At 37.5% G+C, this 15,656-nt stretch overlaps 2 protein-coding genes across 9 annotated transcripts in view; one reads left to right on the top strand and one right to left on the bottom strand.

Annotated features, from left to right (window-relative positions):
• SGCE (sarcoglycan epsilon) overlaps positions 1-5,578 on the top strand; it is a 30,879-nt gene extending 25,301 nt beyond the window's left edge. For 4 of the 7 annotated variants that reach the window (XM_083826010.1, XM_083826005.1, XM_083826008.1 and 1 more), the window contains 3 exons: positions 513-556; positions 1,362-1,396; positions 3,334-3,520. In XM_083826010.1, coding sequence (XP_083682136.1) covers positions 513-556; positions 1,362-1,396; positions 3,334-3,384 — 130 coding nt within the window. In that variant the 3' untranslated portion in view covers positions 3,385-3,520. Of the gene's footprint in view, positions 1-512; positions 557-1,361; positions 1,397-3,333 lie in introns of all 7 variants that reach the window. The other 3 variants (XM_083826007.1, XM_083826009.1, XM_083826006.1) reach the window with 1 other exon arrangement.
• A 777-nt stretch (positions 5,579-6,355) lies between these two features.
• CASD1 (CAS1 domain containing 1) overlaps positions 6,356-15,656 on the bottom strand; it is a 32,163-nt gene continuing 22,862 nt past the window's right edge. For both annotated transcript variants that reach the window (XM_083826003.1, XM_083826002.1), the window contains 7 exons: positions 15,018-15,174; positions 13,381-13,460; positions 12,396-12,497; positions 10,953-11,093; positions 10,670-10,747; positions 9,722-9,814; positions 6,356-8,635 (listed from right to left, as the gene is read on the bottom strand). In XM_083826003.1, coding sequence (XP_083682129.1) covers positions 8,369-8,635; positions 9,722-9,814; positions 10,670-10,747; positions 10,953-11,093; positions 12,396-12,497; positions 13,381-13,460; positions 15,018-15,174 — 918 coding nt within the window. In that variant the 3' untranslated portion in view covers positions 6,356-8,368. The remainder of the gene's footprint in view (positions 8,636-9,721; positions 9,815-10,669; positions 10,748-10,952; positions 11,094-12,395; positions 12,498-13,380; positions 13,461-15,017; positions 15,175-15,656) is intronic.

The raw sequence follows: 15,656 nt of genomic DNA on the forward strand, positions 1-15,656 counted from the left end.
GTTCTTAGCCACTTCACCTTCATTCAAACCCCTAATTCCTTTCTGTAAAAGCACCCTTAATATCTGGTACCTGTTAAAACAGACACTTAAGCAGGGCATAGAAACATAACTTTGCCTTGATAAGTGAACTGGTCGGATGTGTAAGACTAGCAAAACATCCATTCATTTTGCAGTCAATAATTAACTTGCAAATACGGTCACCTTTTTTATATTTATCACTTACAAAAACTGAACTTTGCATAACATCAGAAGCCTGTTGTTACCTCTGGTCTTTCACCAAGTTTGAGCCTTTGAGCCCAGTTGACAAGTAAAATCACAGGAACTACTCCTTAAAACTAACTTTTTTATTGACTTAGCTGACTTTTGACAACTATATTTGCACAGCAAAAATTGATATTATTGCTTCATAAGCAAAACCCCACAAATTTTAGCTAGACCTATTAAACTTTTATGCATAACATACTTCAGAATTTGTATGGAAGTGTTAAAGTTATTAAATTGTTTTTTTGTAGGAACCTGCCACATCAGACTCAGATTCCACAGCAGCAGAGCGCAGGTCAGTACTGAAAAATACTGTGACTATTACGTGACCCGTGGGCAACCAAAACACATACAGTCCATGTACGGTGGAAGCCATTTTCAAAAATAATGAAGTATGAAAAGATTGTCATTCCAGATGTTTTTAGATACATCATTGGAAATTTTGGTATAGGACCAATTGAACAAGTAGGACTCAGCATGTGACACTGGAATCCGGTACAGCTAAGTTGGAAAACTCCTCATATAAATCGTTTTCTATTACAACGGGAAACTACAGCCAGATCCCCAAATGCAGTTACACTGCTCAGATTCTCTAAAGCTTAATACAAAATCAACATTTCTAATTCCTGCCAATACCAGTTAAGCTCTGAAGAAGGAGCTTTTCCTATGCTGTTAACATAAGCAGTGGATATTGGGGAATTTGTGGTGAGACAAATATCCACGCTGCTGGTTTCCAGTGTCTTAGTCATCACTTTTGCATCATTTTCACAAATGCTAATGTGGGCTGACTGAGGTTGTGAATGATTTCCCTAAGGCTGATTGTTCACTTAGTTATCTGATAACACGTGGGAACTGAGAAGGATATGGTCTTAGCCATGTAGGAAAGGGAATAAGGATCTTATAAGGAAAATGTAAAGGCGAAAGTATAATTTTTGAATATTCAAAGAGGTATTTAGGCAAAACTATAGATACATATGTATTGAACACTATGTAAATTACAGCTCTGAAAGGAAGCTACGTTTTAAGTTAGGAGTTATATAAGCAATTCTTCATTTTCATTCAAAATCCTTCTTCTTCATTACTGCTTTCGGGGATTAAAGGAGAATTTCGTATGACAACATTTCAAAGATTTGAGGCAAGTATATAGTAGATGCTTCTGCACACGTTTGGTTTTTTGCTTAAATCTGGAAGTTAAAAACATTTAAAAAAAAAAAAAAAGAAACTTACTGCTGTTCTACTAGTTTTGCCACTTGTGTGCTTTATTCTACCTATATTGGAAATGGTGGATGACCTTGGAGGTATCCATCTGAAGCCTCCAGCACAGGTTTGGTTTGAAATTTAGCATATTCTCAATGATCAAAGGCATTTGGAAGGCAAAGTAAAAATGTCACACAGTCCAGCATTTCTGGTACGACTGTTTAGCTATAAGAATGCCAGTCTGTCTTGCAGGAAAAAGATGCAAAATCTCTTGGTAGTACTGTGTATGGTGATGGCAGTGAGAAACTTTAAAAGAGGTATGATATGTAAGCTACCGTGGGGTTGTAACCTGCAAATCATGCTGGAGAACTGCCCAAAAATAGATGTTAAAAATCCTCCCGTGTATGTGTTTTCTGAAGGACATTATTTTGGTAGAAATCACTCTTAGCTCTTCCTAAACAGAAGGCAGATTTTAAAATATATTAAACCAAAAAAATTCTCTTAATTGTGAATTGCTTCACAGGTTCCAAAATATTCGTGTCGTGGTTACTTGGCTTTGAACAGCATTTCAGGCAAAGGCTAGTTATGTCGGTTACCTTTTGTCGTGTCTGGACGAGCTAAATAGAGCTGCTCCTCTGTAATCAGCACAGACACCGCCTGTGACAAGCTCTCAGAAGTGGAAGGGGAGGGTGGAAGGGGACAGACGTTTCCGTGGATTTTCTTAGTTTACAATGACACGTTCCTTTGTAACGCAGATGTACAGACGACTTTGCGAGCGAGCGCTTTCATGACATGAGAGCATATGCCCATTGCAATTTGTCTTCTAAATGGAAACCTCTGACTTGTACTGTCAGGTTAGACTTGTAGATAAAAGTTAGACATAAAGTAAAACTCAGGTGTTCCTAAAACTCTGAGCAGCATCAGTGCAAACCTAGCAATCAGGTTTATTGGTCTGTTCAAATAAGACATTTACAGAACTAAAACACTGAAGGTAAAACAAACAAACAAACAAAAAACTATAGAACTAGACACTCAGTTTGATTTTCTTCCTTTCCTATGGAGAATTCCCAATGATACATTCAGACTGCTAACATATTAGCAGTCGCCAGTATGAATAAGAGGCTATTTCTATTTCAAACCTTCAGTCAACCATACTCAGTATTTAATTTAAAAAGCAGAGGGTGTCTAATAAGCAAAATCCTATTGGGGAACTATCTGAACCCCCAAAGAAACAATAGATCTTTCTTACCTTATATAAAAAAGCAGCAACTGGACTTAATTGCTAGCATAATGCTCAACCATTTCACAGTTAAAACATAACCAGTAAGGAATTGTATGAAAGGTGGCACCTCACATCTGAGTTATCATAGCATAAGCATCTTAGACTCCTGAAAACTGCTACTGAACTCCAATATGGAAAGGTTTATTAAATTTTATTTTTATAATTGTTTCTGTTATAGATTGGCAAAATCCATGGTCACTCTCTCAAGGTGATTAGATGAACAGTGTAGGATTTTCTTATGACGGAAAAGACTAAGTAGTGCGTGTACGCTACATACAGCATTTTCCATTTTGAGTTTCACTGTCTCCCCATGAAATGATCCAAAGTAGAAAAATGAATTAATTCCCAGTTAAACCATCTTCTTCCATATCTCGCCTTTCCCAAAAGGAAACAAGCAGAGCTTTTTTTGCCTGTGCTGTCTTCTGGTTCAGGTTGTACTTGTACCATTTTTTTTTCCTGTTGATAATTCTAATGTGCTTGTCGATAAGGGACTAATAAATTGTATTTACAAACTGTGCTACCAGTTGATAGTTCAATATTGCTGAAGCATCAGCTGCAATTGATGGATTATATAAATTCTTATCTATTTACAGGTAAATGGTATTCCTGAGGAAAGAAAATTAACAGAAGCAATGAATTTGTGATCAGAGAAAGCAGGAATTGTCTTATTTCCTTATCTGTTCTGATTGATGCATGAGTTTTCCTGGTGTATATTGTGCATGCCCACAGTATTAAGCTGATTTCAGTGCCAGAGAGTACAATCACTTCCATATAACTATGTACTGTATCTTTTTGTACTTTGGACGTTTTGGACAATTTGTAAACACTGATAACTTTTTATATTTGTTACATTAAGAAAATAATCTTTCAAATGTATGTATTAATAAATATCAAACTTTTTTCTGTCTCATGATCTCTCCTGAAGGTTTTAACAGGGAAATCAAAACTTCAAACTAAGCAACAGATTCAAAGGATTTTAAGAGTCTGTTGTATGGGATGATACAACTTGCCTTACAGTTGCACACAGAAAGTGTTGTATTGGCATGAAAGCTGGTGCAATATGATGCTCAGAAATAGTATTCCACATCTATTAGGCATTAATTTTGTAGAGTTGATCAAAATATAATGAGCAAAGTTATTTTTGAAAGAAACAAACACAAAACCTAAACTATTCGTGTTGAAAATGGGCCTTGTTGCTTTACCAGACATTTAATGTATTTGACGACTTGTAAGCAATAAAATTTAAAATCTGTCCATTCATTCATCTGATTATTTTAGAAAAATTCATCTGAATTGCGGTTCCTTATTTTTCACTAGATGGTGGTAGTTTAGCTCAAGTGGCTTTTTTGCATTTTTTTTCTGATGCTTCTCAAAATCCTCAAAGACAGTGTGACGTAGGACTTAAGGGTCTCCAGCTGTCAGAGCCCACACCAACAGTTTTTGACGTTTTACCTTAAAGCATCACTGTTTTAAGCTGACACTTGTGCTTTGTGTATTTTTTCTGTAATGTTTTCTCTTTCAGAAGCTGTACGGTCAGCGGGACATTGCCTTTTAAGCACAAAGCTGCTTCTGCTTTAAAATTGCTATATGCTGGCTATATTTCTGTAGCTGGGGTTTCCCAGGTCTCTGCTAAGAGAAATTCTGACTAATTTAGGAATTCAAGGCTGAGCCTAAGAAGGGATGTTAAAATTGAATTACTACACTGTTTGTATAAAGGCCATTTTTTTGTACAAAGCCCATAAAGACACATTTTGTACAAGTGTAACAATTGCAGCAAAGTACGTACCGAGTGCTCAGGCTGGATGACCACATCCAATTTGCATTGCAAACAGGACAGACCCAACTTTTTGTTTATACTTGTATGTCGCCTAACCTCAAAGGTCCTATTTTGCAAGGCTGCCCTGAAGGCCAAGCATAAAACCAACCATGAAGTCAGTTTCTGAAAGAGCTGAAATAGAGAGCAACTCGTACTTACTTTCCAAGCGGCATGCATCACGCCTAGCTCATTCAGATTGTACCGAGGAAGAGATTTCATCAGGCTCCTAAGAGAACATTCTGATTTTCCAAAAGCTTTGCATGACTATCAATGAGAAGTAAATTAGAAAACCAGCTAATGAACACTGAGATGGATGTTAAATTAAAAAAATTATTTTTTCTTTTTTGCCAAGTTGTAAAACTTTTGAGTAAAATCAGCATTTGGGTTTCGACTGCTAATTTCAAATGTGTGCTCTGAAACAGAAATGAATGGAATGGATTTTAAAGTGATTTATAGTTGACTAAATTTTGTAAATAGTACTGGTTTTGGATCACGACAATTTCTGATAACTTCAGGATGATGTGACAATCAATTAAATACCGACTGAGCCACTCCCATCTTATTTGTACTAAGATATAGGAGTGCCAAGGTACTGAAGGAAATTTCTTAAGCTGCTATGTATGTGCATAAAGGATCAGTTTGTACCAGCAGGTGCTCCGTGTATTCTGAAAGGACTCTAATGATGTAGGTGACGGATATTAAGCACACCTGAAACTATTTTATGCTTGAAAGCATCAGTCATTTGAGGTAAGTTTAATAATAAATTATTTATTTTTACTTATTAAAATAATTACCACAGAAGCATAGATTTATAAAGCTGGCTAAAGACACTTAACAGTTAAAGAACTAGAAATAGTTAAAACTGGTGACAGAGTGGTACGGTCACAGCCTCCTTCAGCGATGTACAGTGACGGTGTGAACTGGTATTGTAATGAGACTGTTGCAACCACATGAAGTAGAAAGCACTACGGCTGTCTTTGTAAATATACAGAATGTCAAATCTAATAAATAGGAAGAACGTTAGTGATGGTGTTGCCTGTTTATTACATGACGGTCCCTGGACACCTCTTTGTTACGGCAGTAGGGGGTACGGACAAGTAGTAGTAGGTGGTACGCGACTCAGGATCGAAGAAAGGGCCCTGACTGCGCAGGCACGGAACTTCTGTTGTGATGGAAAAGAGGGGAAGAGTATTTGCCCTTGTTAGACATAATAGCCCCACACCTCCTTGTGGACCTCTCCTCCTCAGGGAGAGGAGCTCATGCTCTGAAACCCGCCCTTCTATTAGCTACTTTGTGTGGGACCTGAGTGGGTAAACTCAAAAGCTAAATTCCGTAACACAAGGGAATTTGCTGTCACCATACTGAAGAGAAGTCACGCCAGTTCCTCTCCTTTCACAGAAAATCGGCCACAGTGCTTCAGGCTTTTAACTGGCAGGGAAGATTTCTACATCGCCCCCGTGGGTTATCTCCCCTTTGGGTTACCTCCCCCAGACTCCAGGGGGATTTGGGACAAAGGACCAGAAGGCAGCCGAGGGCTGTTTCAACCCCACTGTTAGACTTGTGGCAAGTGGACAGTCTGACTTACTGCAAAAGGATCCTTCTTCCTGCACTGCACCTGAAATTATTTGGGATACACAAGTGATTAGATACACCTTGCCTTAGTCTCCAGTAACAGTACCCAGAACATCACCTTGGAGTAATTCTGCAATACGAATCGGTAGCTTACACCAGGCAGGATAGTGAACTGCAGCCCAGCTAGAGTCAGGCAATAAGTTTTTACTTCATCGATGCCGCTCCCATTACAAAAATAAGCATCCACGGCACATTTATTTAATGTTTAAATTACTTCATACTTTTACATAACCTGAAAATATATTTATCCCACATACAGTAAACAAGTGCATTATTTCAAACATTAAAAATAAATCTCTTGACCAAATCTGTACAACAGATAAATAAAATTATATCTACAATACTTAACTTGTGAAGAACAAAAAAATTATCCCCTCAAACTCACATTTCGCCATTACCCTAATACTGGCATAGATGGTTACGGATCCTATGTACCAGTGTTGACCTATATCATTTCTTTCAGTACCCAGTAATATACTTATCAAGGAGGATAACTTTCCAAACATTGGAAATAATGTACCAAAGAACAAACAGCTCAGTATTTTCCCAACGGCTTCAAAACATCTGGCAGACTTAGTAAAACTGCTGAATCTGGGGGAAGGGATTTCATTTTGATGAACGATCAAATTTCATTTTGTGATGAATAATCATTTGTAAAAAGAAATTCTTCTCTTTACCAAAATCAAATTTGAAGCCATTCTTTCACTTTTTTTTTTTTTTTTAAACTGCCATTGGTATCTTTTTCCATGATTCAACTGGGACAACATCAAAAACATACAGTATCACTTAGGATTACATAATTGCACATACGCTGGGATAACAATACTGTAGTCATGTTTTTGACTGCTAAAAAGTAACCAGAAGAACATAATGTAAAAGAAACGAGGTCAAACTATTACTTGAACAAAAACCACAATTAGGGGGAAATTACCATATCTTCACCAAGTGGAACTTAAATTCCAGCTTGTCACTTCCACAGATTTTCCTTTTCATGCCGAAGACTGGGTTCAGAGTTCAAATTGTGGTAATGAAGAACAGCACTGCTGAAAAGGATGGGGAAAAATGTTCCTCCAACAGCTTCAACCTCATTCGATTTGTAATTTTGACACCGAACCATCTGCACGCAACAGGATGTCCGCTCAATCCCTCTTCCCTCACGGTACCAACAGATTGACTCCCATCCTTTTAAATGAAAACGTTATCACAAGACAGAATATGGCACCAGTTTCCTAATCAGACCTGGTTCAAGGTCACTGATGGCCTAGAAAGGTTCAAAGAAAGATTCAAAAGATCACTGTTCTCCCATTTCCTTAAGATCTGATGAAGTGGATATGATGGATTTCGTCTGACTGGAAAAGGATGGAATTTCTCCAGAATTTTCCAATATTCAGCTGAGAAAATTATTCATCTGGTTGTCCACTGGGACTGCAGAGAAAGAACTGCACACAGGCGAAGAACTTCAGGGAAAAAAAAATCAAATATTTTCTCTACATATTTAACAAGAGTTTCAACCTAAAAATTCACCATATTTCCTGGAAATGTCTTAAAAACACCTATTATGTAAACCTGTATATAATCTTAAGTCACTGAATTGGTGATAACTTTTTATTTCCATGTATAAAGGGTTTCATGTAACATATTCTGTCTCCACCTAGAACAGTCCCTCCTGAACAAGCTACTGCTTTGTTTAGGAAAATGCCCTGGTTTACCAGAGAAGTAACCTCATGCTTCACATCAGCTAACGGTGCCCATTAACTAAGGATGGCAGGTTTGCTCTCTTCTTGCTCCTGGATGAGAACGCCTAGAGCGTGCGTTACGTACATGCAGCCCTCTAGCAGTAGCCACTCTTCATTCGGCTGACCCAAGGTGTGGATAATTCCATGACAGGCGCGTGATGCTGCCGTACCATTTCACTTCATGTCTTTTGTCACGTTTAAACAGATATGTAAACAGAAACATATATCCAGTAGAAAAAGACTCGCTTTCACATGCAATTCTGTACAGTGCATTCTTGGTTCTCGGATTCTTTGAGAATGCTATTTTCGCACAAAATATGTACATTTCCACTATTTACATTTTCCACACTTCATGTCAATGTCTTCCTGTACTTCCAGCTGAGAACTTCTGTTCAGGCAGATGCAAAGTAAACCTGAAGAAAAGTTTTCAAGAACCTTTTCAAGTCAATGCCTTGACTGATCTTGCATTGCTGAGAAGAGGAGGAGTCCAGAAAAGAATCCACCTATGCATAGCAACCTTTTCAGCAGAGTGGAGTTATCTTTAGGAACCACGATCTGTGCTAGATCGTTAGTGATCTGAGAAATTTCATGTGCCACACACACAAATATAAAAGTGCTGACAATAACATTAAACATCGGATATCCAGGAATGAGCACCAAGATCCCCTTTGTGTCTGCTGCCAGCCAAATGTGGTATTGGCAGATGAAAAGCTGCAAGAAAAAATAAAGTGTTTAAAAACACTTATATATAAAATTTTTTGCTTATATGTAGAACACGTATTACTATTGCATCAAGTGACACGATGTACTTCTGCTCAAGTCAGACAAATAATGTACTTTCAGGAGCTGTATTCCACATGTCTTTGCTATAAGCCTCCTCAGACGAGGCCCAGCAACTGAGCTAGCAGACTGTTTGCCTGTTACAGCGCACAGCAAAACAGGTTTGCTGAGCTCTCACCTGAATAAGGCATAAGGAAGCATCATTTATATTGTATGAGAACAGATCAGGAATATGCCTGCGCTCAGCTGCTGCTGCGGGACTTACTCACGTACCCGCAAACAAAAGGCAACGCTTTAACTGCTGGTGAACGTGGAAGCCCCTGGAGTTGATGAGCATCTTAAAGTTCACCATTAATCAGCATGGTGAAAACAAGATCCTTAAAAAAATATAAATGTAATCTCGTGCTACACATACACTGTATTACAGAGTTTCTCCTATAAGCTATTTCTTCATGTAAATTAATTTTCCTTTAAAAAATAAATTATAAGATTACAGTAAAATTAAACATTTAATATTAATAAAGAGCAAATAAAATTGAAAGCAAGATAATTCCTACCGTTTCACAATATTCACTCAATGGAAGAAGAAAACTTGCACTAAGAAGGGTTTTGCTTGTAAAGATGTATTTCTTTATTAATACAGCAAAGCTTTCTAAGGCAAACTTGTTTATAAGTGGGCTTATACTAGACGATATAATTAATGCTGATTCTTCAAATGACTTAAAATGTATCCTCCAATCGCATACAAGCCACAGCTTACCTCAGCATTAAGCCCCAACTCTCACAGCCTTAAAGTCCCCCCCAAAACAGCATAAGAGATAAGATCGATACTCTGAGACTGCTATTTCAGCTGGGATTTCTTAGTGTGGATGGAAGTTACAACACTAAAACAGGTCAAGTAGGATTAAATAAAGCAATACATGTATTTGGTACTTATCTTAATACTGCAATTTGCATAACAAAACATCTTTACATTTCTAAGCTGAAATTCTTTGCAGTTCTGATCATCCTACTTACCTCTAGAGAAATTTTGCCAAACCAGGCAAAGAATGAGCTATATACAGATCGCACATATCCAGGAATGTTCCTGATGAGGACGAAAGCTAAAATCTTAAGAAAAGAAAGGAAAAAAAAAAGGAAGAAAAAGAGTGACTGTGGGTGAAAAGTAGGTCACACACACACACAAAAAAATTATTCATTTTAACCAAACTGAAAGTGCATCATAAAAATATTAAATTCTCTTTCAAGTCTAACGTATAAATAGTTTATACTTGAAGTCAGTCTGAAAATTGCAAGTCTATTACATTGCAATAGCATAGCAAGTTACGTTTACAGCTTCAGTAGAGTCATGACAAAGATAGCCACAAATATAAGTTAACCTTCTGTTTTTGAAGACAAAGTGTAGAAAAGATGTTGAGATGGGCATATTAACATTAAAATACTGAAGTCACGCATGCTGCCCCTCAGCTGGACAAGCTACAAGTTAAAAAAAAAGAAACAGAGGGAACAGGATCAAACAGCTGGGGCTAGGTAGGGCAGGAAAGACAGTAAGAGAAAAATTTAACTTAAAACCATACACATGCCCCTGCGGCCCACCTCTTCTGTCTAAAAGTAACCACAGGGCTCGCTTAGTACACTAACACTGCCCGAACTGTAACGCTCCCCTACAGCTCTCTCCTTTTACCACTGCTGTGCAATTAGCCAGAAGTTGGTTTTGGCCTTGAATTGTGTATGAACGTACACTAATGACATCAAGGTTAATCAAAAGCATAATCGCAGGATGCAATTTCAGTAATAAAACACTGAGAAACAGCAAGCAGTGTAGTTAAATCCTTTTTCATTTTCAGACATGAAGACGAAGCCAATCATCTGACATTCCACACTGAAGCAAAGATATTATATTTAAAAACAATTAAAAAAAAAACACTCTAGACTGGTCACTGTAAGGAAAAGGAATATAATTACCTGCACCACAGAAACAGAAGGATGCAGTTCATTGCACTCCGTTTTGTTTTTACAGCTACTAGCCCAAATGGAGTAGGTCTAGAAGATGACAAAAATCAGTCTGGGTAACAATTGTATGTAACATTTAAAAATGAACCAACAGATAAGCTGTTGAAAAAAAATCAGGAGCTGATTTTTAAAATCAAGCATTTCCTAAACAAGAACTTCAGAAAGCGGATTCTGTGTGGATTTACAAACTTGACTGTAATAGCTAAATTTGTAAATAGTTAAACTAGATACATACCATAAAGGATACAATTGAAATAAATAATAAAACATTTGAAACTCTGTTGGAGAAAAGTGCATCTCCCTTTCCTTCTGAAATCATCTGACGTTTCTGCAATGCCAGATAAATAAAAGCGAACAGCATCCCATGAAAAACCACCTGTGAAAGACAACGCAGTGAGTATTTCATGGCTTTTACACGTACTTCAGATAAAGACTTTTTCAACAGAAATGCTACCGTATAGTCTATTTGTAATACCAAAGCCTAAGCTCCTTTCCTTTCCCAGACTTACTGAAACTAACAAAAAAGGCTTCCTACACTAGAGTGCTCTAAGCTGCATTTTTAACTCAGCTCAAAAACTAAAATGAAGTATTCCTACTAATGCTTCCCAGAGCGTTAAAGACATGAAATTTCAAGACAATGAAATCTCAAGCAGCTTTCAAGTACCTACTATCCTCTCTGTAACCTATGCCAGCACCAAAAAGGGTTTACTTTGGGGAAAAAGCATGTTGCTCTGGCTTTCTCCAAGCTGGCAGGTGTAACATTTTCACAAAGCACTGCGAGTGCTTTCCTCTCACAGACACAATTCTTCAGCAGTGTTTTATGATGCTATGCCAAGTTCTCATTAGCTACCAAAACGATGCTGTTTCAGGCCCACGCACTGTTAGTCTTCAGTATTAATTTGGGACTTCCTCTTTAGCAGCATCACAGAATACACACTGCTTACAGCCAACAGAGCTCCACGTCCAAAACGCTGCAGTGCAGTGCACCACAAACTCCACAAATTTGTTACTGAAGACCATCAGCTGGAGAAGCATGCACGTGATCCAGTTAAGGATAAGGTTAGCAGATAAAGGCTCTCATCTTAGACATTCTGCTTACCTTTCCAAGGAAGGAAAAAAACAAAAACAATTTCTCCCTGTTGTTCTATCCTCAACATTGTAGTGTCAATAATGGGGAAAAAAAGCACTTTGCCACTGTAAAAGCATTTAAAAGTAGGTGCAATAGTCTGGTTTTGGCATCAAGATCCCTATTTTAATAAAAGTATTGTAAAAGTTACCTTAAAAGAAATACATGCTTAATTGATACAACTTTCAAAAAGCATTAAGAAAGCTACCAAAACAATTTGTTTTGTATTTCAATAGCCTGAAGTGCTGCTGGCAGTACATTTTCATAGTGAAATTTCTGGCGAAAGACAAAAAAAACAAAAGGTCACATTTATTTTAAGTAACTAAGCAGGATCCAGCAGCACGTACGTCAAGGTCTATCTTTAAAGCAAGGCTTTGACAGCCATTTGCAGAATTAAGATGGATGTGGATTAATCATGAAATGAACAATCCACTGTGACAGACTTTTGCTTTCTCTAAAGGAAGGGAAAACAACCACCCCCCACCCTCCAAACAAAAAAAAAACAAAACACAACACTTAAAAGTACAGTATAGAAATGCAAATGTTACATACATAGCGATCTAACTTCCACCTAAACCACCATTCGTAGACATTCCCATTCAGTTCAAAACACTTGGACAGTGGCCAAAAAGAAAACATCTTCTCAAACGCACCCTGTAATTAACAACAACAAAAACATTGCAAAAGCATTAACATTAATGTCAACCATGTTTACTACATTTAAATCAATCAGCTGTCTTTTGATATTATGTCATCCCAGTTTCAACAGTATAAATCATCTGACCTTGAAGCTAAGTGGCATCACCAAATTAACTGGCTTCCTCAGAAACATCCCCTACCCCCGCCAAAAACCAAAAAAAAACCCCACAAAACCAAAAATGCTTCAGATGAAAAAGGTTTTCTTTTTTTTTTTGTTTTCCCATAAAGGTGGGCACTTCTTTCATTTTGTTCTGCAGGCTTAAATGAAGAGATCCACCTATGTGTTGGGAGAATAAATGCATATTCTACAGGAAACTATACTTCAACAGGTGTAAAAACAGCAGATTAAAAAACACACAAAAGGCACTGTAAATTATAGAGTGACAAACTCTGCCCTTATGTCTTTTATTTTTACTTACAGTATGCAGTAAATTGATAATTTAGCATGAGAACCAGTCTTTTGATAAAGTATCAAAGCCAACAGCAGGTCTCTAAGAGACAGATGTCGGTATTGCCATACGCTATCTGATTCAAATCCCAGTAACTTTAGATACAGCACATTTGAAAAAACAAAACAAGAAACATACCCCAAACAAACAAAACCCATACACCTCCATATTTATTACACTTGTAGCAATATACCAAAAACATGTCAAGCATTACAAAGAAATGAGTTTGACACTTTTTTTTTTTTCCAGCATCCACACCAATTCAAAACCAAAAACAGGTTCAACTTTTCCTATTTATTTTATAGAAGCAAATACTCAAGTCATGAGTGCACTAAAAAGCAGCTAATATTGTTCATCAACAAGGATGTGAATTGTACAAGTTTACAAACCTGAGAATATGACAGAAAATATATACAGGCCAGTAAGCAAATCAGTTTAAGCAGTAATCCGAAGTGCCATAAGCAGTGCCCTGAAGAAAAAAATAAATTAATCACTATATGGTCATCAATTTTTCCACTAGCAAAAACAATGAATATTTATACATATTTAATAATAATTGCCAACTATTAGCGTAGCCATGCTCAGTAATGGATGCATTCATAAATAAACATTCAAATCCTACCAGCAATATTTTACCACTAACTATATATTTATACTTTACATTTTACTTTAAGCAATTAAAATAATAATTTATAGCAATTACCAGCCTGTTAATCCTAAACTAAGCCTCATATCTAAAAACAAGGACAACATAAATACAGAATCAGAATGTCAGCGTTCAAACAGAAACACTGTTTTAAAGCCTCTGCCTTCGCAAACATTTCACACAGGTACTTCTAATTCTAGCTGAATGCAAAATAAAATCCCCAGCAGCTGTTGTTGTGTGAAATAAGTAGAGCACATATTCCTAAACTCTGAGCTGCCAGCTGACCTGCTGTTCAGCTTGAGTACATTAAGGACAAGTGTTTTGTTAAGACAAGCCAGAGAAACTGTTCCTCAAAGCTGTCAGCTGATATTAACCTCTACCCAGGCTTCAACACTGCAAACGAGAAATCATCTCCTTCTCTCACCATACAAATTGACAGCTATTAGTAAGGAAGTACACATAAAAGTTGTCACTAGAAGATTTTCTAATTTCACAGTACATTATTTCTCTGAAATACACAACAGTCATTTCACTGCACCTGGAAGATTGCCTTTGTAGAAATATAAGTACATACAAATATATAACTATGATATATTTGCCTTCTAGGTATCTTGTAAAATTGCTAACTGTATTTCTGCAACATCTATTCCTAGCATGTATTTGATGTATTTCATTTTCATATCTGCAGACTATAAAATTTGGATTTTACTCCATCAATAGGGAAAGAATACCTAAGACTCTTAGGGTTATTAGTTTTAATTTAGGTGAATTAAATAATGAGCATTACCACACAATGACAGCTCTTCAATAAACTGTAATCCATGAGAAACTGGGATTTCACTTCATTTCTTATTTAAAATATTCGCATCATAAAAAACACTTTCCACAGTCCACTTCACATAAGAGACTAAGGCCCTTAACAACCCCCCTGTTTTGGCTGGACATGGCAGTATTAGCGCTCAAGATGGATCAGGCATGTTGGCAGTAGAAAATAGGAACGTGTGGATGATCATAGTTCTTGCTACACCTGTCCCTACACTACAGCTGTAATTTCGACTAGCATAGACCGTGTGGTATTATGGTTTTAGCTTTCATTCAGTATATCAACTCTTGATAAAATACATTTCTGACGGTCAAAATCCACAGAAAAGCACTCTATGACTATAAGCAGAGACAGAGGAGTTTAGTTACCAGCCGTTTTATTTTTTACTGGACATCTCATTCATCTCTGACAAACTATTTCTGTGAGCAGCCATTTAACATACTTTGTGCTACGTTATAAAGGGGCTGAGATCTACTGACAGTAGTTTTCTGTGTGGTTATGATCTGTAGTAACATGGAAACGTTTTATAGCAGAATTATAAAGGAATATTATCTTACCGTTTGCTTTCTTCTGGACTATCTGAGGCCATATGCCTAAGGTGGCATAAATGATCATAAACCAGACAGTGACTAAGGGCACAAAGTAGTAGAACTGGTAAGGTCGGTCCATCACTATGCACAGTACCACGACCAAGAAATTGAGACGAAATAAAACCTGGAGGGAGTCAGAGGCAAGAAGAATACATTTCCATCCAGGGTATACATAAACCGGGAGGCAAAGCTGGGAGAGATGAGGAATATGTTTCTTTGACATTATCCGAAAAGCACCTAAGTATTTCCCACCTCACTCCCTGATTACATTCCAGCTGACACATGGGTGAATATCTCAGGGAGCAACACCAATGCAGTATGAGACGCAGGCTGGTTATGGAGGACTGGACCAGTCTACCCTGGCCTATTTTGGCAGCGACAGCAATGAAAACTGGGTCAAACGAACTGACCCCAGGCTGGGGACTGAGTGAATATGCCAGCTGCTGCATGCTGTCACCATCACCCTGCCTGCACCAACAGCAAACAGGGCTGGCTTGGTCAAAGCCAGGCTAGTGCCCTTACCAGCGCTGCGGCTGGGCTGGAGCCCTACGTTTAATAAGCAGAATGATCCAAGTTACAGTGTGACCCTTAATAGCAATAGGAGGG

The sequence above is a fragment of the Anser anser genome, assembly GCF_964211835.1.
Source record: "Anser anser genome assembly, chromosome: 2".
Lineage (NCBI taxonomy): Eukaryota > Metazoa > Chordata > Aves > Anseriformes > Anatidae > Anser > Anser anser.